The 26,820-nt window shown below is 47.3% G+C and overlaps 1 protein-coding gene and 1 long non-coding RNA gene across 3 annotated transcripts in view; one reads left to right on the top strand and one right to left on the bottom strand.

Moving 5' to 3' along the window:
• nr6a1a (nuclear receptor subfamily 6, group A, member 1a) overlaps positions 1-26,820 on the bottom strand; it is a 70,742-nt gene that overhangs the window by 13,386 nt on the left and 30,536 nt on the right. The window contains exon 3 of one of the 2 annotated variants that reach the window (XM_060053989.1): positions 17,838-17,861. In XM_060053989.1, the coding sequence (XP_059909972.1) occupies positions 17,838-17,861 (24 nt within the window). Of the gene's footprint in view, positions 1-8,552; positions 8,843-17,837; positions 17,862-26,820 lie in introns of those variants that run through there. The other variant, XM_060053990.1, reaches the window with a different exon arrangement.
• LOC132459448 (uncharacterized) overlaps positions 24,809-26,820 on the top strand; it is a 12,771-nt gene continuing 10,759 nt past the window's right edge. The window contains exon 1 of the long non-coding RNA XR_009526245.1: positions 24,809-25,158. This is a non-coding gene — a long non-coding RNA (uncharacterized LOC132459448). The remainder of the gene's footprint in view (positions 25,159-26,820) is intronic.

Genomic DNA, 26,820 nt, shown 5'->3' with positions numbered 1-26,820 from the left:
TTACAATGTATAAATTCAAGAGGGTGCAGATAGGGCACCTATGATACATTTGTTTCAAAGAACAAATAGCATTTTTGGGCGTCTATTGAATAAAACCGATAATACTCACTGCTAGATGCATTTTAGAAAACACTGAGTTTATGTGCTCACCAGCAACGGGTTAATCCAGAAAGTGTAGCTACGCTGAGTCTGCGCTACAACGATGTAAGAAGGTAAGGGGGTGCTCAGGAAGTTAAGACATCTTGCATGTTTAATTCAGCCGCTCGGCTCAAAGAAAGCCACCATATTAAATAACAAGAGCGCCTTCACTTACGTCTCTCCTTTCTCCCCCTCTTCCTCTCTCCCCTACCACCTAACCCTGGTTCTGCTTAGATGAACAGGAAGCTGACATGCATGACTACACTCAATAAACTGTGTAGTCTCTAGAATGAAAGTGTGTCGAATGTATGTTTATACAGCATGATAAACGCATTATAAACGATAATGTCCTAAATTACTGTAAAACCCATCCGTCCTTCGTTTAAACTGGTTTAAATGTTTAATGTAATGAATAACAAATATATTTAATCATTACGTTCTTTTAAAATGTAATTTTGGAGTGGGTTTCTTGAGTAAAAGTCAAAATCAAGGACAATCAGGAACACATTTGAGGAGGAGGAGGGACAAAGCGAACAGGAAGTACCAGGCAGGATTTCCTGTCCAACGACAGGAAATTTTTTTAGAAATGATGTTCAGAACATTTGGCGGACACAGCCTCCACACAGCTACCGAATGTTACGATTTCCATGGAAACGTCTTCGATATAATCAACTCTTTCTAATCTATTATTCTAAAGCCGAGACATGTAGACTTTGAAACAGCTTTGTGCCAATCCATCGAAAAACCAAAAGACAGACATCCACCCAGCCCGGCAGCACCTTCAACATTCTATGAAGACATCAAACATCACCGGCCCCAAGCACAGCACAGGGAGGTCTGAGCCAAGGTATCCGCAGACAACTCTGCTTCCAGGCTCGGCCTCTGGGTGGAATGCAACGGAGCGATCGTCTATATCTTTAAAAGATCAACACCACCTTGGGCTGAGGGGAACATACCAGAACACAGCCCTAGCACCAAGCCTGTTCCTCCCACAATGCAAACGAGTGGAGCAGGATGGACCAGCCGTTAGCGTTGTTTGATTCTCTCCGAAAGGTTCCGGGTTCCAACCCGTATGCCGACACAGTGTAACCTGTAGCAGGCCTCCTCGAGCATGATGCTCCCTAACCCATATCCACTCTTCCGGGACATGTGTCCCAAGATGTTATGTCATGTTGTCATTGATTCACACGAGGATTAGCTTGTTCGAAGAACAAAAGGAATCTGGTGCTGAAAAAGTGCTGAAACTGTGCCGTCAGAAAGAATTTTGTTTGAACTGTGCATTCGGGATGGGCGCAGGGCCAGGGTTGACAGTTATCGGTCGAGGTCATGGCTTTACCCTGCAGACGAGCTTTATTGAAGAAACGACAAGAGCGAAGGAAGAAGGCATCCATTGACGGCATTCATTTGAAAAAGGAATGCATTTGAAAAAAGTAGTTTTAAGAAATTAAATCCCTCAAATACAGCATTGATTTATTTTCTCATGCTGTACCGTGGTGATGGCTGATTTCAACCTGCAGTGGAAACTCAATGCAGCACTCCATTGTGTAGTTCATTGAATGAGATGGATTAAATAGCAGAATGATTATGATTGGGGGGGGAGGGGAGTCACCTGGTCAGGCACGTCGTGACCGAGATAACATAGAATCCACTCCTAAAGAATCAGCTTTTAAAGAAGGCTTGCGTACTCTAGGTTATTAGAGTGTGTGTGTGTGTGTGTGTGTGTGTATGTGTATGTGTATGTGTGTGTGTGTGTGTGTGTGTGTGTGTAAATCGCAGCATAAGGTTTCATTGAATGGAAGGTTTGGCAGAGCTCAGAATCAGGGATTTGGCTTTTAAGTGAGTTTTAAAATCCTTCCTCAGCGTTACAATACTGTACAGCAACAAAGAGAGGGGGGGGGGGGGGGGGTCAAGCAGTGACCTCATCTCTGGATTAGACTAACTGTTTTAGTCATTAACCCTGCAGACCCAAGAGATGCGTAAAAACCCCACCCCCCTCCTAGTGAACACAACAGAAGATCACAGGTCTGATAGAATCAATATCATGTTGACGAAATCCGGGGTGAAAAAATAGGTTGAATCATAAAATAAGGGTTCATGGCTATAACGGAAGGCTGGGCGGGTTTCTGCAGTATGTTAAGTAATGGTGCAAGGCAGGCCAGGATACAAGTGACACTTGAAAGGGATTATTTCCATTCAAGGATTTGATGAAAAGCATCTTCAGCCGGCTCATATCAACAAAGCAACGTAGGTGGGGAGGGGAGACGTGTGCCCAATATTGTGGAACACGGTGACACAGGAGATACAAGAAAGGGATGAATTGAAAGAGCCAACAGGACAATAGTAATCAATATGTTTTGTGTTGCACTGGAGTGGTGAGGGAATATTCATAGCTGTATATGTAACACTGCTCTTAAAAAATACCCCACAACTCCACATGTTGACTAACTATACTACATAAACTAGAGACTAACTAGACCAAAACACTACGCACTAAACTTCACAACAGTACACGGACAAAAAGTACAACACACATGTACAAAAGCTATCACCAACGAATCACACCAACAATTAAAGAGATACAGATGAAACCAAAGCAACTTTTAAAAGCCCCTGAAAGAAAGTAGTCATTGCAGTTTCCAGGGTGTGCCTTAGCTCATTCTTCTGCAGGCAGAACATGACCCCAGCTGTCATTGTCTTCCCCAAGCCACTCGTTTGCCTAGTTAGCAGAGAAGCTTCCAGATATTTAATCTGACCAGCGGGGTTTTTACACAAGAGCTTGTTTAAAGCCTCAGGATAAAGTTCCGTCGCTGTTCCCTCATTCCCGCCCTTCCTCAGTGAAACCATTTGTCTGCCCATGTGGCTCCGGCATCGACGCGTTGAAAACCCGACTACACTTCGCCACAAACGCCCGACTTCCTTTAATCAGAAGGGAAACAACAATGGCTTTCAGTTCCCTTCCCTCGCACCCCGCAAAAGACTGATTTATTTGTTGGATCTCTCACCCTCCTCTTTCAAGTGCATGGCCGCCGTTATTAAAGGAGAGTTCACACATCCACACACTTGATCTGCCACTGCCACATCCCCCCCCCCCTCCGCCCACCCCCTCCCCCCGGTTGTGTGGCTTTACTGTCCCTGCTCCCTTCACACCTCACGATTCCCCATTCAGCCATTTTGTCTTTTTAGCAGGCGCTTTCATCCAGAACCACTTGCAAGGAATCTTTTCAAACGCATGTCCTTACGGAGCACCTTGCTCTAGGACGTCTACAGAGAGACCTTGGACATTGGGATGAAACCTTGGGTGGCAAGTCAAACATGAGACTACCCTGACCCCTCACTCATATATATTTGAAGAGGCTTAAAAGGCCCAGAAACTAGCAGATAAACGAGTAGAGAACTAATGGCTACAGAGCGCTGATATGAGTAGCAAGCTTACCTAACTGAGGGGGGTTGACTATGCTAGGATGAGAAGCCTGCTGGCGGCCAAGTTAGTTGAGAGGGTAAGCTTTGATGGAAATGAATAGCTGATTGACACCCGGGTCATGTGACTACAATAAATCCCCGGGAGGAGACATGTGGAAGAGTTATAAAGCCAGTCTTGAACTCTCTGCCTCCCCCTCCCCGCCTCCTCCCCCGTGCCCTGGGTCTCCCCCTCCTAATCATTAAAGGCTGCATTGTTTCTCAAAGGTCACGCCAGGTTTCACTCTAAACTTTTAAAGCCAACCGGAAAACGCCAGCCAAGCATTTTAACCTCCCGTCAGGGCAGCAGTCCAACAGTCAGCCCGGGGGTCCATTTGTAGATCAACTGTGCGCACGGGCCCCACCAACTGTAGAATTGAATGGAGAAGATTACAGTCCAATTGTATTTATAGTTCAAACGTATCCAGGTCAGAGGTCCTTGGTGACTTCAGGAGCCTATTGAACAATGAGTGAAACGCAAATGCCAATAAATCCCTACAATACACTGGAGAAAAACACAAACACCATCACTGTGGCATTGACCCGTTCCTTTTGGAAATACACACATAGCTATTTCCAACACAGTCAAATCCTGTCTTTGTGGGCTAGGGAGGAGGACAATAGCAGGGACAGAGGGTAAACCTAAGATAGAAGAAAAGGTGGAGAGATCTGGAAAGACCTTCACACACACACACCAGCGGTTTGTCTGCCCTCAAAATACCTTCCAGCTGAGGGAGAGAATGAGACAGACAGAGACCGAGAAAGAAATGGAGATGCATCAATGCACTTTTCACATTTAATAGTACATTTTTCCCGTTTGCCTTTTCTTTTTTTTGGTCATGTACAGGTTTAGTTTCCATGCCGATAAAGCTAACTGATAGAAATTGAAAGGTATGAGAGAGGTATTGACAGGTAAGGAGGGGGTGTGAGGGAGGAGGGGAACAGCGAGAGCATAGAGGAACAGCGAGAGAGAGCGAGAGCAAGAGAGAGAGAGAGAGAGAAAGCGGGGGATGGAGAAATCTAGTATTTTTCCGCTGTGAACTGCGACCCTCACACACGGCACATCTGTTGTCAACTGGAGACAGCCACGGTCAGTCGTCCAATGAGACAAATGGCTTCCTCTGCATTTCCTCCAATCAGACGTAAATGTCTCACTAATCTAGCGGCACATACATACTCTGTGTTGTAACAAGATACCTCCGAGAGATAGAGAGAGTGGGGTGAGATAGAGCCCTGTTTTACATTCTGTTACTCTGTTTACTTACTTAGAAAAAACTGTTTACTATTTGAAGCCCAAGTCAAAGTACATTTCCAATGTGTAAAAATATTTTTAGATTGTTATAGCATTTTATTTTTGACTACAAAATCCTATTTTTGTGCTTTGGCAATGTACATGTAAGTTTCCATTAAAAATGTAGCCCATTTGAATTGAAGTGAGAGAGAGAGACAGAGAGCGACATAAAGAGAGACTATACAGTTAGATGAAGGAGACCCAAGGACACAGGGACAGACAGAAAGACAGAAAAAGAGGCGGCGAGACAGATAGAGATATAGAGAGACGGAGACGGAGTGAGAGATCAAGACTGACAGCAAGAGAGGGAGGAAGAGAGCGCCTTGGGGGTAATAGATACAACACAGATCTTACATTCCACCAGATGCCCCCCACCACCACCACCACCAGCCCCCCCCCCCCCCCCCCCCATTGTCATGCTAATACCAAAAACTTCCATGGAGTTCCACATATTCCAGATGACAATGGTAACCTGTTGACGTTGGCCGTCAAGATAAGATACACCCTGGCTCCGACTTAACCAGCCCCACCAGCACGACTCCCACCCCAACCCCCATTCCAACCATCCCCCTACCCCCCCTACCCCCCCTTCCCCCCCTTGCCTGTCTCAGCCAGGACTGGGGGTCAGATCATTGACACAGAGAAAGATCGGTTATATGTCGACGATGTCAACTGAAGAATCATACGTCGTTCAATACGTTGGTTTGTTGTGGAACAGTAGATAGAGATAGAGTTGTTGCAGCAGTGGAGGTGGGTGCATTGCACAATTGTGAAAGAGAAGCCAAGTGTTTCTTTCCCTCTCGGTAGTAATAGCTACCTTACAAATTACACCAATGGTGATGTTGTGTATGCATGCAGGCTTATCTGTAGGTGACCAAACATTTTAAATCCCAACATGGGTTGCATGTATAAATTGTTGATGTGTTTACATGTAGGTATTTCCTGTATTACACATAAATATGTTGAAACACCGGACGTTTGTCAGATCATTGGAACACACTCCATTACTGCCATGCATTAATGATACCACGATAATAGCATGGTTTACACAAGTGTATGTGGTGTGTGTTTACAGAGGGGGAGGGGCCAGTGGAAATCATACACCGTTGGAAAAGAAAGCGGAATATTTGCACACCGTAGGTAAGGTCAGGTCAAATAACAAATAAATGAAAAGCAACTTGCACACCTCTCGGCTCTGTCACAGTACAGGAAGAGGAAATCTAAAAAGGCGGAAGAAGTGGAGGAAGAAGGAAAGAGAAAATGGCTGCCATGCTGAGGGTTAACTCAGGGGCTATTTATAGGTAGGCAGCCCCCCCTCCTTTCACCCCCTTATTGATCTACACATAACTGCTACCATACACATCGAACACACCCGCAAAAAAAACACACCAGGCTAAGCTGCTGCCTGTCGATTAATCTCCATCTCCCTCGCTCCTCCTCTGCTCCTCTCCATCTCCTCCTCTTTCAGATGCACATACTTATCTACACACACCCGCAGCCACATGCACACGCATTCTTTCCTCTGACAAGAATGTGAAGGGGTGGTGGTTACGGGCGGGGGGGGGGGGGCATGGTTAGCGTCTTAGCATGATGAAGGACTACAGAGTATCTTAACCTGGCAGACTAGCTGAGACACTAGTGAAGATGCTAGCCAAGCGGACTAGTGAAGGCTTCAGCCAAGCAACCAGCGAAGACGCTAGCAAAGTGACTAGTGAAGGCTTCAGCCTAGCAGACTATAGCCAAGAGGCCAAAGACGCTAGCCAAGTGACGAGAAAAGACACTAGCCAAGCAAACTAGCAAAGACACTGGTCAAGCAAACCAGCGAAGACAGTTGCCTAGTGGACTAGTGAAGACACTGGCCTAGTGGACTCGCGAAAGCACTGGCCTAGTGGACTAGCGAAGACACTGGCCTTGTGGACTAGTGCAGACGCTAGCCTAGCGAATAAGCCAAGCAATAGCCATGTTGAATCACGTAGACACTAGGCTAGGGGACTAGAAAGACGCTAGACAAGCCCACTAGCGAAGGCTCTAGCCTTTTGAAAAGACATACAGTACAAAGGTTTCCCATACATGTTTCTTGTCCCCATGACTGCTGTCTCATTGTGTAGCCAGGACCCAAGATAAGAAAAGACTAGCTGCAGATTATATTGGATGTTTAGAGTAAAGAATAGTAGCAAATGGCCATGGGTAATTGACTGAATATGCTGATTGAAAGAAAGGCAGATATAAAAGGAAGAGAGAATGAAAGAGAAAAGAATGGGGCAGGGGTGAGGAGGGGGGATGTGTTTCCTGATGGGAGTGACGTGTTGTGAGTGACGTGTTGTGAGGGAGGGGTGGTGGTATTGAGGGAGGGGGGGTGCTTGTGAGGGATGCTTGATGCTTGGCTTCCTGACACGGTCCTTACAGACCAGCCATGACAATAGCAGACCAGTGAAGACGTTAGCAAAGCATACTAGCACAACCACTAGCCTAGCGGACTAGCAAAGATGATAGCCAAGCGAACTAGCACAGTCATTAGCCTAGCCGACCAGCGATGATGCTAGCCAAGGGAATTAGAGAAGATCCCAGTCTAGAAGGCTAGTGAAGATGCTAGCCTAGCGGAATTGTGAAGAGACAGTAACAAGCTTCCCCATACAGGTTTGTAGTGTACTAAAATGCTTCCTCATAGTGTAGCCAGAACCCAAGAAGAGGGAACACTAGGTGTAGACGATATGGGATGTTTAGAGTTTAGAATATAGTAGAGAATGGTAGTGAGTGAATGACTCAACATGCTGTTTTCAAGAAATAGCAACATAATTAAAGAAAGAAAAAAAATTAAATAAAATAAAATGTAAAAACAATTGAAGGGAAGAAAGAAAAAAACAATAAAAAAAGACCAAATGCATAAACAAAAGGCAGTACTGAAATGTGTCTGTTTCGCTTATTTAAATTAAACACACAGAAATGTGGTGAGGGGTTGCCGTGTGGGTGACCCCAGCAGGGCCCTTGGGGGCCCATGTTGGTGTGTTTCTACTGGCCCTTCACATAAACACTGCTGACTAGGGACAAACCATTTTCCAGATGGGCAACAAAAGCCCAATAGCGATCAATAATGTAGAGAACAGTTCTTTAGAGCACCTAGACTCCCCATCAGTCCTCCACACGCGCAAATAACAACACAAAGCTTCAAGGCAGAGGCTGTTAATGTGGAAAAAAGGTTTGAAAAAAAAATCCCTCAAGTGCCGAGGTAAGCTTGGGGAAAAAAAACATAAATTGTTTTTCCTTGAGCGAGGCTAAAGCGTTCCAAGGACAAACTTCTTGTATTCTGCTGGAATACAAAAACATCAACGTTGTTTCGCTCAACGTTGCCTCACTTTATTATCCATATGTAAATAGGCTGACATGTAAATTGTGTTACGAATTTCCAGTAAATCTCGTAAAACAGGAAATAAATATTTGACATTATGGTAAGATAATCAACGGCAGGGCAATCTCAAATTCATTCAGAAGTCAGAAGCCTCTACCCAGCACATACAGTACTCTCTCTCTCTCGTACTCTCCCCCCCTCTCTCTCTCTCGCACTCTCCCCCCCTCTCTCTCTCTCGCACTCTCCCCCCCTCTCTCTCTCTCTCGCACTCTCCCCCTCTCCCTCTCTCACCAACCCCCGGTGTGTGAATTAAATCCTTACCTTCCCATGTATCCATCTCATTCTTCTCCTAGTCGGCCCACAGTCCATTAAAGCTTGTAGTTCACTAGAGAAGAGCCCTGAGGCGTGCGAGCCTTGGCCTCATGATTCTTCCTGTCTTGCTCTCTCTCCCCCTTTCTCTAGCTCTTCCTCTGTGTCTCTCTCTCCAGCAGCCTCTCTCCTCTGCAGCTTGGAGCTCACTGGTCACTGTGAGAGCCGTGAGCCATACTGGTCTCTTCACTGCCTGGTCACATGACCAACAGAGTTCACCCCCCCAGGGGTCATGGCTTGGCTTGAGCTCCAATGACAGCTAGGGGTTATCTGGGTAGAACTGATAGTCCTCTTTTCCCTACTGCTCAACAATACCCCCCCCCCCCCCCTCCCCCTGCCCAAATTAGCCTCCCCAGCCCCCCCCCCCGCAACCTAGCTAGCCTGGGGCTGCATTGGAGGACCAAAGTGCACCACCAAGCATAAACAGTTTCAAGCTGACAAAACACACAGACACAACTAATTGAGCCACTCCATTCAGGGAGCGGCGAGCCGACTTTATGCAGCTAGTTGTTTAATGGCCGAAAGAATGGAAACCTTTCAAAAAATAAAAATAAGGACCTTGGCGAATAAGGTTGAATGGATGAATCGACAACGGAGAAACCAGGGGGAACAATTTCGATGTGAGTCAAGCTTTTACGGCTGTTCCTTGTCAGACCGTATGTTGGGCCCGGATGACGCGTTAGCACGCCGTTATAAAAACTCTTACCGAGACATGATGGTCCATTAATACAAGGCCTGAATACCAAGCTTTTATTAAAACACGCCTTAATAAAAACGTTCTTACCGTCAAGCAGGTCCTCTTCCTTGACCCCCCCCAGAGAACGGGACAGGGGTACAAACTGAAGGAGAGACACACTCCCACGAAAAACTCTCTCCCCCCAGACTCCCTTCAGGGGGCTTGAATCTCACAACTTAACCTGGCTCCTCTCTGGATGAACCCAGTATCAGACTAGCGGACACACCGGTCCTGCTCAGAGCCCTCAGCCGCCCACCCCCCAACCCCCGTACCCACCGGCCAGAGCTCCACCCTGTAAATGCTAATGCTACTGCTAGCTACTCACACCCACTCACCCCCCCCCCCCCCCATGGAGCTCAGAAACCCCCTCCCCATGGACCTGCTAATGCTAATGACCATGGCCCCTTTAAGAGATAATCAACAAGCTTTTTTTTATTTTGAACCACTACCGAGCGAGACAGACTCTAATGTGGTTGCTTAAATAATTCCGGTACCAGTAGGAAAGAAAGGAACGGATGGGCGGTTAGCCTTGGTAAATAATCGGTTGCATTGGGAAACTAAGTATCAACGTCAACGGATGTGATGCATTTTAAAAGCTCCCTGCTCCTGTTGCTTCTCCACATTAAGCTGCCCGCCTGCTGCCATAAGTCAGTGCACCGTACGGCTTACAGTCGCTGATGCGGTGAGCGCAATCTGCTGCCCTGCCGCACTCGCCTCTCCAATGCATCAAAGCGCTTGTTTTGCGCTGCACAAGCAGAGGGTCGAGGCCGGTCTACTATCTTCTGGGATTCACCCAAAACATGGCCGCCTGCTCAAAGGGTTTAAAAGTCAAAGATTCAACGAGCGCGAAAGGACTTCCTACATGGAACAGATCATTAATTTCATGACTCTGGATGTGGAAGGCCGTTTGTGCTGATGCCTTATTCCCCGGGAGCGGATGACGTCCCTGTCGATACCAACAGAAGATCAGGGGGGGGGGGGGTATGGGAAGTAGCCATATGTCACCCTTGACCGCGACTCCTTCCCTCTCCCACTCAGTTGAGATGAACAGAATAGTCCCCCACGACGTTGAGGTTAACCTTGAAGTGCCAGCAAGGGACAAGGGACAGTTAGGGGACGTCAACTGGGCCCACACTGGGAGATGCCGCTGGCTTGCGGAGCCGTTGGTGGTTGTGGCAGGGGGAGGGCGGGGGGGTTATCCGCTCACGAGCCACCATGGAGCGGGGGACCAGACATGAGCAGGGGACTGCAGGGAAATGTGAATGTTGGAAGGAGATAACACTATGAGAGGGTCAATTTGCCTCAAGGATTTTTGTTCGATGAAAAGGTAATGATAAAATGAGACAAATGCGATTTTCAGAGGTAAACCTCCCTGTGGTTCAAATGATGTGAACTAGCGCTCTATGACTGCCGGATGAAGGAGTTCATGAGTGTTTTAAGATCTTTGAAATCACTTTCTTATAAGGCTCAAATTGATATCTCTCAAGGGTAATGCCAACATCGTGTCGGTTGAATAGAATGATTATGATTCTGTGGAGCCTTGGCGGTTCTGTATATTATCCAACAAAAGAGTTGCAGGACTAAGTCATATATGCACTCCATAATATCTCTTAACTCTGCATAAAGATGATTATATATGAACAAAAAAAACACGGGAATAAAGGTATACCATAGAATTCATCCATCTTTCTATTAAGTTGAAAAAGAGATAATTAGTAATTTTATTATCAAAGTGATCGAGATGGGTGAACCCATAATCCTTGAATAAATGCTAAATATCAATAATTAAAAAAGAGAAGCAATTATTTAAACTGAATGGTCAGAAATAGGTGTATAATTAATTGTAAAGTACAAGTGATTATAAATCATCCAAATGAAGCTAAATCGTACAAAAGGTTCCATTAAACGCATAATACATATTTTAATGGCCAGAATTTAAAAGCAGTTATTTAGCCAGGGAAAGTAAAGTTTCACGGATTTAAACCTGAAAGTGCCTGAGGAAATGCACTATTCTTACTCTACATTGTTATTCTGTTCTTGACCTTCTCTCTCCCCCCCCCCCCCCCCCCGGCCCCCTCTCTCTCTAAAACAAAGAGAAGCCCCAAAGTTAGCTAAAATGCTAATGCCATGCAGTGTCATTTCAAATGTGCTTATTTGTAATTGAGCTTTTTTGCATTTCACTAAACATTAGATGAACAAAGGCTCCTCCTTTTGTTTGAGAGCCCCACACGGGCCGCTCAGCTGTCCTCTGAACCCCTCCCCCGAGACAAAGACTCGCAGGAAAAACTAGACCAACCCACCTCTCTAGTTGTTTGGCACTCCCAAACCTCAGGGGCCAAACCCGCTCAGGAGCCACACAAAATGGAGGTTGCTCAAGGGCCAGACACACACACACACACACACACACACACACACACACACACACACACACACACACACACACACACACACACACACACACACAGTGAAGGGACAGAATTTGATAGGTGAGGTCAGCTTGTACGGCTGAATTGTTTTTCTACTCATCTTCTGACAGAATTACTGAATACCAATTAAGGGATTTACACATGAACACAGCGAAGGGACACAAAGACAGGATAGTACACACACACACTTAAGACTTAGGGTATAAGTAGCCTTCTAATAGTATTACTATTGAACAATTGACTTATTCAGGCAACGCCCAACAGCTCCACCGCCCTCCCCCCCATACTGTGGGACCCTGAAATGTAATGACTTAACATTGATACATGACACAATACATTTCAATGACGGCACACACACACACAAACACCCCTATTAATTATTCATTTGTAATTCTATCCAAGACAGGGTTTTAGGTGACTATTTGACTTTGTTTGCCAATAAAAACCAGAGAAGAAAGCTTTTGACCAGCTATCTCACCTCTCTTATAGTATTTTAAATCAAATATTTCCCTACACAGAGGTTGAATGGGAGAATGAATGGACAGATTTTGAGGATAAACCTTCAGTTTAAATGTAATAAAGAGAACAAATACACTGATTTGAGTCGTAATATTATTGCTATGGTTCAACTATTATACTACGACTGATATTATAATTTAACTTGAACATTGCAATAGCAACCAGTCCTTTCATATTCATGATAGGGCTATCTTAATAGCATTAGCATATCTTCATTAGCAGTGTTCTTAGGGAGTAATGCCTGAGTATAATTAACACAACTGTGCTTCCGAACAGGGGCTGGGGGTGGGTGCAACGGCATGAACAATGCCTTTGTAACAGCTGAAAACGTAAGGAAGTGAAGTGAGTGGGGGTTAAGATCTTGGAGAAAAGACACCTCACACATAGAATGGACCTTTGTAGCTTTTTATTGTATTGTCTTTATATAACTGCATTGTAATTTTTTTATTTGCATTAGTTCTTCCATTTTCTAATCGACATTTGTTTTGCTTTTTCAATGTCAATGTTTTTTATGCCGATAGAGCCCTTTGATTTGATAAAGCTGGTATCGAGTGCAGTGAGTGACTGCAGTTACGAAAATATACCACTAGAGGGCGCCGTCAGCCAGACCAGAGATTCCAAGCAGATTTTATAATAACATTTTCGCCTTTGTTCGGACAAAGGCACCGATAACTTTGAACCTGTAACAACTTGCCTTTTAAACATAGTTCAGAATCCTTACAGCCTGTTCTGGCAAGGCCCATTCCTCATTTTGGCCTTTCAAGGTTTCATAATTGTACCTTTAAATCTATTTATTAATAATCATATTAAATCTCAAAAGGACATAAGGAGGAACATTTTGGAATTCAAGCATCAAGAACTATGTTTTACATCGTAAATTATTTATTTGAAATTGTCAAATTTAATTGTTTGATGCAAAACATACATATTCCTGATAAGAATATCAACAGGCCTATAACAATTCGTTTTTCCAATTAGATGTGGAACAAAATAAGATTAGTGAACACAAAGTCTAACTTAAAATGTTTTTCTATGTCACAAAGATGATCGAATATTTATAACTTTTTATCATCCATTTCTTATGTACTGGAATGCAAGTGCCGATCACACTAAATGGACAATCATACAAAATAGCCAGGTCCTGGGGACTTCTGAGGTCAGATATACAGTGTAGATCACCCTCCTATCATCTCTCCATCACCCCATCATCCCATGACTGATCAAGAAGAGGTTCTTCATCATATACACCACAGTGTCTTTCTTTGGTTGAATGCCCTTGATCATACAGACAAACAACTGTGTCCCCAGTGTCCATGACTGGTTAACCTTTGTTAAAATATACGGAATTCAAAAGTCTCAGCCAATGGGAAGGATTGAAAATAAAATAATTCGACCACGTACACAAAATTTTTTTTTGTATCTTGCCAAAGGACGCCGTGACCAGGAAGGTACAGGAACGTTGTTAATCTCTCCCTCTCTCCTTTTTCTCTTCCAAAAGACAAACAGAGCTGCGGTATCCCTGTCGTCTCGATGTTGTTATCCCTCTCCTTCCTGTCAGCCATGTTGCTAATGACAGGTTAGCGCCGCAGCTCTGCCGCACGCCCCCTAACACACATTACCTCGCTAGGAGAGAGAGGCTGTCAAATTACACTTGGATCCTAACTCTCTCGCCCCCTGTACCTCTCTCCCCCACCCTCGCTCTCTCCTCCGCCTGTCATCTCTGCCTCTCCTCTCTCCCTTTACCATCTCTCTCCTTTCATTTGCTTTTGCCATTGATGTTTATTTGTTTGCATGGCTCGGCGTGTGTGCGATCGTGTATGTGTGCGCGTGTGTTTGTGTGTGTTTGTCAGGCAGTCAAGCGCGTGCTCGTGCGTGTGCTTGTTTGCACACTTGCTGGGCCAAAGGCCAATTATTCCCATTAATTTCATAGTACAAAACAAAGACCTGAACTAGAATCTTGTAGAAACAGAAAGAAACCTAAAATTTGCCACCATATTTTGAATATAGTATCTTCAACGGCACAATTTGTCAGCCAATGGTTGAATCTGTTTGATGGACAAGCAGCTCAGTGGAAGCCCACACCACCTCTAACCACACAAACACAACTTTAAAGTACATATTAAAAAACCTATTAATACACTGTATATGAATACATGGTTGGCTTTTCAGCTCATTGGAGCCGTCCCTTCCGATCTCCATGAGAGCTTAGTTCACATCCAGCTAACGTCCACAACGCCCCTTCCTCCTCTCCCGCATCATCTCCATCCATCCCTCCATCTCTTTTAACAGCCCCCCTCCTCTTCCTCTCCTCTGGCAATTTATCCCCCTTCTCTCCACTATCTATGGACGCTCTCTCTATCCCTTCACTCAATCAGCTCTCCCTCTCTCCACCCCTGACTCTTCTCTCCCCCCATCCCTCCTCTCCTCCCCCCACCATTCTCTTCAGCCCCCCCCCCTCTACTCTTCCCTCCTCTGCCCCTATCTATCCACCCCCTCGCCTCCTCTCTCCTTCCTCCCTTGTCCAGTCCTCCTCCTCCTCCTCCTGCTCCAGAAATGTCAGAAGGAATTACTTCTCTTCACGCTCACAGCCTGTAGCAGAGTCACCGTGAACGCACCACACGGCCCATAGCAGCACAACCGTGAACTTAGGCCAGGGCCTATAGCAGAAAAAGACTGAACTTAGGCTAGGCGTTGTAGCAGAAGAACCGTGAACTTAGGCCATGGCCTGTAGCAGAAAAATACTGAACTTAGGCCAGGCGTTGTAGCAGAAGAACCGTGAACTTAGGACAGACATTGTAGCAGAAGAACCATGAACTTAGAGCAGGGCCAGTAGCAGAATAACCATGAACTCAGGCCAGGGCCAGTAGCAATAGAACCATGAACTCAGGCCAGGGCCAGTAGCAGAAGAACCATGAACTCAGGCCAAGGCCTGCAACAGAAGAGCCATGAACTCAGGCCAGGGCCTGCCACAGAAGAACCAAGAACTTTGAGCAGAGCATGCAGCAGAAGGCTTGTGAATGTAGAGCGGGGCCAGCAGTAGAAGAACCGTGAACGTTGCGTGCGACCTGTAGCAGAAGAGCCGTGAACGTAGTGAGCAGCCTTTATTCTGCTGCTCCAGTTAGCTCCAATACAAATCAGCACAGGCTGCTGTCAGTGCAAATACCAACATGACCGCTGAAACACCACCACATCACCCGTACACAACACGACACACCTCGCTCCGAAGGGCAGTGTTAGCAGACGCCGCGGAAAAAGGTCACAGGAAATAAGGAGTTGAAAGATGCTCTGTGTGTTTGCGTGTGTGTGTCTTTCTGTGCGTGCGTGCGCGTGTGTGTATGTATGTGAGAGAGAGGGTGGACACGCTCTGCTGTTTAATGATTCCCTTGACTCTGCCTGACTTAAGAGTCGTTCGACAGCTTTGCTAAGACGCTGCTCATCAGGGATCAGAAAGGATCCATGTCTCAGGGACTGGCAGTGGGCCTTCCAGCTCCGCTAATACACCCTGGCCGGCTTAGCCCCGTGAAATCCACCCTGCAGGGTAGAGATGTGGATGCTTGTGAAAAAATAAAGACCAAACACTGCTGTGACCGATATAGGACAATCTGTGTAGAGTTGTGTATCGTGCAGAGACACGAGGACAAAGTCATCGATGTACACGATATGGTACATGAACGATGTTCATGATGAATACCCTGTGTGGTTGTGTGGCCGATGTTATTAATAACCGAAGACACATTCCCGGAGCAATTATTAGTTGGACAACAAGCAATCACAGACATATTAATACAAATATTAAGCACAGCGTAATTTTTCCAGTAATCAACTCAGTAGCCAGCCGTGGAAGGCTTAGGCTAATAATCAAAGCAGATTAGCGGAGGCGCTATGATAGCTCATGCGCTAGCCCAGCTAATCGCCAACGTGATAACCGTGAATCACCCAATCGGGGTCAGCGGATAAGCGGATCGTTTCAAATTGCATTTTTTTTTTTTTCATTAAACAATCTCGGTATCGGCGCCCCCATCGATGACGGAAGGGACTCTCGTTGACTTCTGTTTGCCTTTCCCCCCCGTCAAATGTCACAGAGAAACCTCCATCCCAACATAGCGGCTCGTTCGATTTGTGGTGGAAGGCTGCTTGTGAGCCTCTAGTTACACTGGGGATGTTAAGATAGCTGCCTGTTGACCGCCAGTCAGAATGGAGATGTTAATTGAACTGCTGGTTATCCTAAATGATGCTAACATAGAGGCTGGCTTGCCTGGGGATTGTTAATATAGTGGCTAGTTATCCTAAAGGATAGAAAGCCTGAGGATGTTAATATAGCCCCTAGCTAGCCTGATGATATTATATAGCTGCTTGTTAGGTTGAGGATGTTAATATAGCTGCTTGTTAGCCTGAGAATGTTAATATAGCTGCTGGTTAGCCTGAGGATGTTAATATGGTTGCTAGTTAGCCTGAGGATGTTAAGCGCAGGCGGGGAGAAGGCGGGAATCATCGGCACCGGTGTGACTGTCAAGCCGCCAGTGCCCTGTGATTTCACCCCCGCGGTGGAATGACAGTCTTAGCTGCACGCTAAGCTACGCTAGAAGAGACGTGCTAATGACACACTGCGTAGGCTGACGCTACCATTAGCCTAACGCTACCATTAGGCTATACTCTCTGCAGCAGCAGCAGCAGCAGCAGCAGCAGCAGGAACCAACAGGAACACAATTCTGTCATTACAACCGAGCGAGACGTCTAATCAGGGTGGCGTGGTGGGTGGGGGAGTCACCGGTCGTATTCTGAAGGTGATCGGGGGTGGAGAGGAGGACTACTGTAGGTCTGTGTACGCTAGCAGACTAAAGCGAACCGGCAACTGGGACAACTGGGTTGCCTCGCACACGACGAGATTGAAGCTGGGAAACAATCAATCACGCACAAAATAATCTCCCCGATCCAGTTAAACACAAACTGACGGGTGCAAATAAACCTTAAAAAACAATTTCCGAAACCCTAAAACGACCTCCCTCCCGATAGTTTCAGGATTTTGCGCATTGTTTTTAGACACAGGCCAGCTGGCACACTGACACACTAACTCGCCAGGCATCTGTTTGGTCCTAAGTACCGTTTAGGAGCCTCTAGTTGGCAGCCGTATCGCCACGACCACGGCAGCCAGCTGGAACCCAGGGCTCCAGTTTGAGAAGCCCATGTGGAACCGCCTCGGCAACCCCCTGCATAAGACTGAACCATCCCATTCACCGACCGCCACCACCTCGTTGGGTAGGTGCAGTACATACCGACTCCTATACAGATCTACTATGAGTCTGATACGATTTGTGGTTAGGGATGTGCTGATATAACAACCAATTTCAGAATAAAGGAGATGACTGCTGCAACTATTGGATGACAAAACTCAAATTAAAACAACTAGAACAAGATACCAAACTTTGGGATTTTTTTTGTATTTTCGATGTGCCATTAAGGAAAAGCATTTTAAAAACAGTTGTTCCGTGATTGGCTAATCAAAGTACTTGGAATCCAGTTGGGGGAAGAGTAGTACTCGGAATGGAATGTACTCACCAAGCTGGCTGTCATTGATGGCATCTGGGAAGAAAAACAACAAGAAAACTCATCAGTCAACAGCAAAGTTAACAGCATTCAACAAACAACCACCCAAAGGAAATCAAGGACAACATGATGTAGGGATATTAAATTGTGAAGGTAGATAATTGCAAAGGTTTCTTTTGGGTTTTGTGACGTGGCCGATGTTATGTCTGCCCGCCGAGTCGATGCGTTCTTTGACTTGTCTGGGCCTGTTTAACCGCAGAACACAGTTAGGTATGCGTGTGTATGTGCACAGATGTGTGCGCGTGTGTGCGTTTGTGTATGTGGACAGGTGTGTTTGTGTGTCGTGCACGGCTATGTGCGTGCGTGTAGCATCTCTGGTATGTTTGTGTCACGGTCCAACCAACTCACTACCCACAGTGCAGGTGTTGTGTCTATGTCTCTACATTATGGTTTACTATTCCAAAGGAAGTGAAACTCAGTGGCTAGTTACAATAATACAATCAACTATTGTGGTTCTGAATTGCACAAATATTTCCGTTTAGCAATTGGTACAAATAATCTTGTAACGTGAAGGGAATTCTAGCCAGATTTCTCCCTGAACAGGTAGACCAGCACAGATGAAGAAATAGATGAAAAGATACATGAATAGAGATTTATAATTGCCGTGTCGATATAGAGCACAACAGATCTGTAGCTTGCTGACATCGCCCTGGCTAACACTGACCAGCGAGTCATGCAGAAGCGATGACATCACCGGAACAAACCGGAATAAACCACAACAAAATAGGCCACAGCTGTTAGCATCTGTAGGCTACAAATTAGACTGAATATGTCACAGAGCATCAGATCAGCCCGGACACACACACACACACACACACACACACACACACACACACACACACACACACACACACACACACACACACACACACACACACACACACACACACACACACACACACACACACACACACACACACACACACACAGGAGGAAGATGTAAGAAGTGGGTATTTGGTACAAAAGCTGAATTATGGAGACGTTTGAATTATACATGCCGTGCGCTCCAGAGAACCATGTTAGAGGAGTGTGGGAGAGGCATGGAGGTAGCATGACACTTTGGGAACCCCTACAACTACAAAAGGAGATTCTATGCAAGCACCATTATACCTTGTGGCGTGCATTATCGCTTATCAACGCATCAGACTAATTATTCTCAGGGAGAGCGTGGGCACACACGCACGCTGTCACCATAACTCTGCATCAAAACACAAAACATGTCCGCCATACCTATAGGCTTCCCCGCATGGGCTCATAGAGGGAAACAAGATGGAGGTCAGAATCTAGGATACTGTCTCCACAGCTGTCTCCATGACAACGACTGGATTATGGGACATAAAGACAGGCTCCCTAGAGCTCTTGAAACCTTCTCACAAAGTCGTCACAAATCCCTTATTCTCCCTCAATAGGTCGTTACCTATGATACTACATTAAGTTATGGAGTGCTTATTCAGTTTTAACTCTTTTGATTTCCTGAGGAACAGCCACATCTCCAGTCTGGGATTAATAAATTACATCGTATCCTCTCATCTTTAAGGTAACAAGAGACCGATCCAGTGATGTATGAGAAGAGGAGGAGGAGGAGGATTCTCAGCAGTTAGAGGAAGAATTGGGGGAGCATCAGCTGAGCTAGAAGAAGGAGAACAGGGGACCCCCTCTCCCCCCAGACCTCCACCCGGAGCCTCCAGTGCTAAAAATATCCCCCGGCCCCTCAGGGGGAAGGCTTCCCCCGAAACAGCTCAATAATTCACTGGCAGGGTGGGGTGGTAACCATAGGGTGGGAACCATAGGGTGGGAACCATAGGGTGGGACACGGGGGCGGATGGGTAGGGGGACAAAGAACAGAGAACTCTGAGCAGAGGTCTCTGTGAAACCACACAGGGCGGGACTGTGCGGAACACCCCAAGGATGACACGGTTCCACTTTGGAACATTTGGAAGGAATCACTGAGATTCTTTTATCCAAAACCGCATCAACAAGTGAAGGCTACTTTTGAACCACAGAAGGCGTTCAATATCGGAGCGGCTAAAAGCCAGAAAACCACCTCTGGCTTTCAGTTTTATTTATGTAAAATTATGGTAGATTAACATTGGGTCATATTTTATCTCATATCATGGTCTGTTTGATAGTAGTTTGAAGCGTCTGATAATTCAAGGGGATGTAGCGATTTGTGTTCTAAGTAAGACATATTTAAGTTGTTGGCAACAAGGCTGTGTTATGCTACCTGTCAAGGAAGAATGGGAGCGTCTAGCTAACGGCATTATGGACACACACACACACACACACACACACACACACACACACACACACACACACACACACACACACACACACACACACACACACACACACACACACACACACACACACACACACACACACACACACACTGGGGGGGGGGGTCATTAAACAAAGATAAAGCCCGTCTCCCAACCCCCCTTCACCACCTGACCTCCCCCTCCCACCACCGCAGAGGTGAAGGTCAAAGTGGAAGAGAGAGGAAGACCGAAGCCGGGCCAGCGAGATCAAAGTCAACGGCCACCTCAGACGAAAAACATTCACCGCTCAGCTCAAAAACCTCGAGAAGCCGGACACCTTCTGCTTCGCCGAGAGACATTTCAACTTAAGCCGTCCTCCAGTAAGCAGTTTGGACCGTCGCTGGCCTGAGTCAGGAGGTGCTTCATTGTGAATAGAATAAAAAGGATCAAATAATCCCAACAGTTTAAACCGGTGGTGTTTGGTTTCGCTGCAGTAGGTACCGTGTGTGTGTCGCTGGGGGTGAAAGAAAGAGCAGATACCTCGTTTTTTTTTTCTTTCATTTCATGCGTTTCACAAAGAACCATAATCCACACGCCTCACATTAGTTTAAGGCACCCTGTGTGCATTCTGATTTCAGCATCCGTGGATTTCCAACGAAACACTTATGAATGACAGAGGCGAAATGAGGTGGGATATTTTCCACTCGCCCAAGCTCGGGAGCGTTTCATCTCGCTGCTCAAACGCCGGCTTTCTTATTCTGCTTCGGCTTCTTAATGCTGCGGCATTCACGCGCCACGCCGCTTATCGAAGCGCCACGCAACACTTGATGGAATTTGCCGGCGTACAATGGTTGGAAAACACACTTCAAAGGCTCCATGCATCTAATCTCTCCCTCTCTGCTCATTGGCTGATAATACACTCCTGCCTGCCCAGCCTTCACACAGATCTGAACTGAGGGAGTCTCATCCCTGCCTCCCCTGCCTCTCTCTTTCTCCCCCTTTCATTGTGGGGGAGAGGGGGGGGGGGCGATGTTGGTTGAGGGGGTAGTACTGCAGTCAGCGGGAATATCTGCAGAGCTGCATAACAGAAGCGCCTTGCCCACTCTTACGTAAAAGTCCTACTTTCGCTATTATTTATTTTTCTACACGTACAAATGCACACGGTCCTGGATGTTACTTGTGCATGGATGTGCACACTAAACACTCATACACACACACACACACACACACACACACACGAGTGACAGCCCAGCACAGTGACCTAGTTTTCCCTGAGTGGCCCAGATCCGGCATGATGACTGCTCAGATCTGCTAAGGGGGTAAAGTCCTCCTGGGCTCGCGGTGGTTGGTCGACCCCAGTGATCACTGGTCCCCCGCCCGCCCGCCCCCAGGTCCAATCCCAACGCCACAGGATTCCTCGGGGCCGGGATCCGGGCCGGCTCTCACCTCCGCATCCCGCCATGACAGTGCGGCCCCATCGAAGCGCCATGCCGCGCGATTAATAACCCGCCCCGTTGACTTTGAATCGGGGCGCAGTGACGTGCGGTGCGACGGCTTGTTTGGAAGGCTTGCGGCGTGCAAAAGAAGTAGGACAAAACGTGTAACTTTGGTTAACTAACGGCGATAAGCAAATTGTAACCCATTCCTGGACCGTTTTATCCGGTGGCTGACATCAAGAGAATTCCGGTGAATATTATCCCTCGGTTTTCGAGCTCTTCCATCAACAAGGTTGTAAGGTCCCACCAGAAGCGACTAGAGTGTGTGGCCTCGCGTTATAAAGCATGGGGGGGGGGGGGGGGGGGGGGATGACTGTGGTCTTGATGGCCAGGGTGGCAACGCAGCGCAGGTGTCCGGGATCAGTGCATCCCATCCGGACTCAGGGGGGGCAACGGGGGGCACAAGGGGGGGGGGGGGGGTCGAGCAGACCCTGCTGGTGAAGTGCGATGCGTTTGTTCAACATTGAGAACGGGTCAAGGGACTGATTTTCTACCCCCCCCCCTCCGCATCCCCCATGCCCTACATACTCTGCCCCAACCCCACAGGGCTGACAGCGGGAACATGTGCGGCGAGGTCTCAGCGTGGCGATGGAGATGCTATCGCTAAGCGGGCATTAGCATTACAAAGGGCCGCGTTTCGAGAAAAATAAACACTAAATAAGACCTCCGGGTTCGGGACGACGTTTCCCGCCGTATCGCCGTGTCGAACAACACAGGAGGTTTACGTCGAGGCGTGACGGTGCGAGAGGTGATGAAGAAGAAGAGGAGGAGGTGTGGTGAGCGAGAGTAGCTCGCGGGCCGGTGAAATTGTCTTTTGCTTTCATCAGCATCTGATCTGAGCTAGGTACGCTGCCAAGGGGTGTGGTACCCGAACAGGGAGTCTGGCACCCCAGCAGTGGGGTGGGCGGGGCTGTAGTCATGGGCTGCTCGTGGACCCCCAACAAACCTGATTACCTGGATGCCTGCGCCTCCAGGGCAGCCGGCCCTGGTATTGGGTTGTTTGCATGTGGATCTTTGCATGCAGAAGATTATTCTTCAAATACTGTAGATTAGATCCGGGGGATAAGGGACAGAGTAGTGGTAGCTTGTAAGTCTGACAATGTTGGCATAATTCCCGACGGCATCCCCCTCAAACCCACCCCCACCTGCTTCTGAACAACATCCCTTCGGTCACTGGTCACTTTGTATAAAAGTGTTTAACCAAATGATGAATGTGTTGAACAGATGTAATTCCCTCAATGTCAATTGTATAATACCTATTACGAATCAGGTTCGTGGCACACTGTGGACGAAAAGTAACTTCAACCTGCAGCCTTCTGTGAGCCACAGTAACGTCGCGACAAGTGTCCCACAACATTGTAGGACACTACACAACCATGCTAATGGTTATTGATAGGAATCCAGAGAACATTAGAGGAGAAGCCTTTACTTTGCCGACACACCAGCTCATGTAGTCCCTGTTTAAATGAAGACGTCAACCAAACCATGTTTTCTAGACGTTATAGCGGTAGACGGGGTTCAGAAGAGACCCGAGTGGTTAGCGTGTTCCAACTCCCAGCCCAAAAGGTCCCATGCCCAAACCCTTACCCCAACGCCTAGTGCACGTCGCCTCCTTAACCTCTGCAAAAAGGCGTTGGATAACGGCGACTGCGGCAAGGACGCGGCCTCAGTGGAAGAGGCCGACATGCTCTCTTAGCATCAGTAGCCCCAGTAACAGCAGCGCCAGGAGGAACCCCAGCTCCGAGTTAACCGACTGGAGACGGCAGTGGAAGCGACACGCGGCTTTTTTTTTTTTTACCACCGAGGGTTCGAACGCGTGCAGACATCCTGACGCTTTGAAATGTCAGCGCTTGAACCAAACGCCGCATGAAGTGCGTGGCTGAGCGAGGTAATTTTGAGACCAAAAGCGTGCGAGTGGGGGGTGGGGTCGGAGGGGGGGGGGGGGGGCTGAGCGTGCGGCGACGCTATCCGGGTCGCTGTGATCTAATCAGGTGTGAATGAAAGCACTTGGCTGAGCTCCAGGCATCTCCACCCCCACCCCACCCTCGGCACCACACAACCCCTACCCCCGCTGTCGTCATCATGGCCCAGGGAGAGAGGGGGGTGGAGAGGGGGGTAGAGAGGGGGGTAGAGAGGGGGGTAGAGAGGGGGGTAGAGAGGGGGGTAGAGAGGGGGGTAGAGAGGGGGGCAGTGCAGGGAAGCGGGATAAGATATGGTAAGCGTGTACATTCGCACATGGACAACTGCACACACATTCACGAACGCACGCATGCACACACAGACCCGGGACAAAAAACACACACACGTGACCACACACACACACAATGTATTATATTTACACTATTTTTTTATTGTGGCACAGAAAACCTGATAAGGCCAGAGAGAAAAGCAGTTTCTGAGGGCTACTCTGTCATTTTAGTTGTACATACAATTATAAAGCATCAAATAATACTAACCTGATAATAATTGAATATTAAGGGATTATTCAATTTTTTTGTTAATAATTCTTCCTGAGCATGTTTCATTTCAAAAGACAACAAGTCAAATCTCGAATGATAATGACTATTTAAAAATGGTGATTTATTGGGGAAGTAATGAATAATAATGATGAATAATAAATATCAATGAATAATAATAAATATGTTGTGTTCAGATGCGGTGCCAAAAACTCCAGAAATGTTATTTCTCTTCTCTCTCCTCCGTCTGTCAGCCGTCTGTTAGCCCCGCCCCCAAAGCCCACCATTCAAATGAGGGCAGTTCTGCTTTCAATGGCCCATGTTTCCACCAATCAGCGAGCCCTAGCCACGGGCTCTTGCAGAATCAGCCAATCAGGTGGCCCCGAGTGCGGCACATGACAAGGTGGGATCCTGTCTGTCAAGCGGCTCATATAAAGGGCACGCAGGGAAAATGTGGAGCAGTTCAATAAGTTAGTGGCCGGCTACTTTGTCTGGCTAGTTCCTCTCAGAGTGTGTTTATGTGGGTGTGTGTATGTATGTATGTGTTAGTGCGTGCATGCCTGCATCTGCGTGCGCTTGTGGTTTGGTGTGGAGTGCCTGTATGGGAATGTTTGTTTATCTATGCAGAAGTGAGAATGAAGAGAGAGGAGAGAGGAGGAGAGAGAGGAGAGAGAGGAGAGAGAGAGAGAGAGAGAGAGAGAGAGAGAGGAGAGAGAGGAGCAGAAGCAGGGAAAGGGGGGGGGGGGGGGGATCGGGGTGCAGACAGAGAGCGAAGCGGGAGAAGAGAGAGCTCCATAGACAACCAGACAGAGTGAGAGAGAGAGAGAGCGAGAGCGACAGTGACAGAGACAGTGACGGAGAGAGAGACAGAGAAGCACACATTGATCCCATTTTAGCAGATACCAGCCACCATGGGGCACGAAGTTCATCTCACACATGGAAGAATTTTGTTTTTTTCTGCGTTATGCTTTGTTTTTCCTCTTTTTTGCTGATGAAGTTGTTTTCTCACACTCCACTCTTCCGCCCCGACTGAAAGAAGAACTGAAAGCGCTTGGCAGTTGAGGTAAGCGTTTTACTCCAGGGAACTCATTCTTGTTGCATGCACTTCTTGTATAATGACTGACCATGAGGGAATAATTCTGGTATGTTGATGAATTCCAAATATGTGTGTTGTGTAAACGTGTAAACTCTCCTGCCAACTGGGCCAGCTCTGATGCTTCGGTCTGCTCCTCGTCTCGTCTCGTCGTTTAAACGGACTCGCACACACACACTTTTCCTAATTCAAGACTGGTGGGAAAACTAGATTTCCGGGGGTCTGATTTCATGGCACATTTATTCGCTTAACCGGGATGGCAGGCTGTAATGAAAACAAAAAAAAACATTCAAAGGGAAAAGTAACCCAAGCCCCAGACAAACAGCAGCGAGGGGAAACACGTGAGCGAATGGAGGTTGTGGTGGAGGATTGTTTAATGGTGTGTGTGTTACGTGGTGTTTGAACGCTGAAGTTTTCGGAACAAAGTGTACCAAGTCTACTCCACAAGAGGATCAGTGTGTAGGATCTGAAAGGGAAGTGTGTGTCTGTCTGTGTGTGTGTGTGCGCGCGCGTGTGTGTGAGAAAGAGGGGGAAAAGAGGGAGAGACACAGACACATTGTGCGCATCGGACAAAGTTTGCAAAGTGTGAAAAGGAGCGTGTGCACCAGCGTGTGCACCAGCGTGTGCGCATGTGTGTGCGTGTGTGCGTGTTCTCTGTGGGAATGCAGCCTGCGGTTGCCGGTAGCCATGTTTGCATGGGAGGAACTGAGCCAGACAGCAGACAAAGCGACTCTCCCAGACAGGGGCAGGTCAGCCATTAGCGGGCCGACTGGAGGCCAGGTCAACCAGCTGCTACCAACGCGCTCACAAGCCCCCCCCCACGCTAGCTGCCCCTACACCTCGCGCAGCGCTAACCCTACTACTACTACTACTACCCTCAGCGCTAGCTGCGGGGAGGGGCGCCTGCCGGCCGTGGGGTCAGAGGGTTCCCTTCAAAACCACCTCTTTAAAGAAGAAAAAAAAAAGAAAGAAAAAAAAAATAGGAGCACTCAACCTCACCTTGCACCTCACTCCATCCCCCTCCACTCCTTCTCTCTCTCTCTCTCTCTCTCTTCCTCTCTCTCTCTCCCTCTCTTACTCCCACCCTCCTTCTGTCTGAGCGTTTCTCGCTGGCTTTGGCCTGTCGTCAAATTAAGTTGAGGAGAAATATGTGTGGTGGAGCAGTCGCGGGCGTCACAGGAAGTATTGGAGCGGCTAAATATAGCAGGACCGGCAGAAGAGGAGGAAGAAGAAGGAAAGCCTATGATTTCCACGAAGAGAGAAAGAGTCTGTCTCTCTCCCTCGTGTGTCTGCTTCATTGCAGGGGTCACTGGGTCCGGAGTTTGCGACAGGAAGTAGGGCCAATCGCCGCTTTCCCGGGCTGCCCTGCTTTTGTCCCAAAGCCTCGCTAATCCTCCGCAAACGGTGCGGCAAAGAGTCGCAACATCGGAACACACACACACACACACACACACACACCAGACCCCTGTGCCAACACAAACACACAATGTTACACACACGTACGTAGTATAAAAGGAATAAAAAAAAGGAAAAAAAGAAAATCTATAAAAAAGTGGTGATTGAACGCCAGAAACGGGCTTTGAATATTGTTCATGAGAGGATAAAACAATTCTGCACCTCAAGCCTCGATTC

Source organism: Gadus macrocephalus, chromosome 6 (genome assembly GCF_031168955.1).
Source record: "Gadus macrocephalus chromosome 6, ASM3116895v1".
Classification (NCBI taxonomy): domain Eukaryota; kingdom Metazoa; phylum Chordata; class Actinopteri; order Gadiformes; family Gadidae; genus Gadus; species Gadus macrocephalus.
The sequence above is the reverse complement of the archived record's forward strand: the minus strand, read 5'-3'. Positions and strand labels throughout refer to the sequence as shown.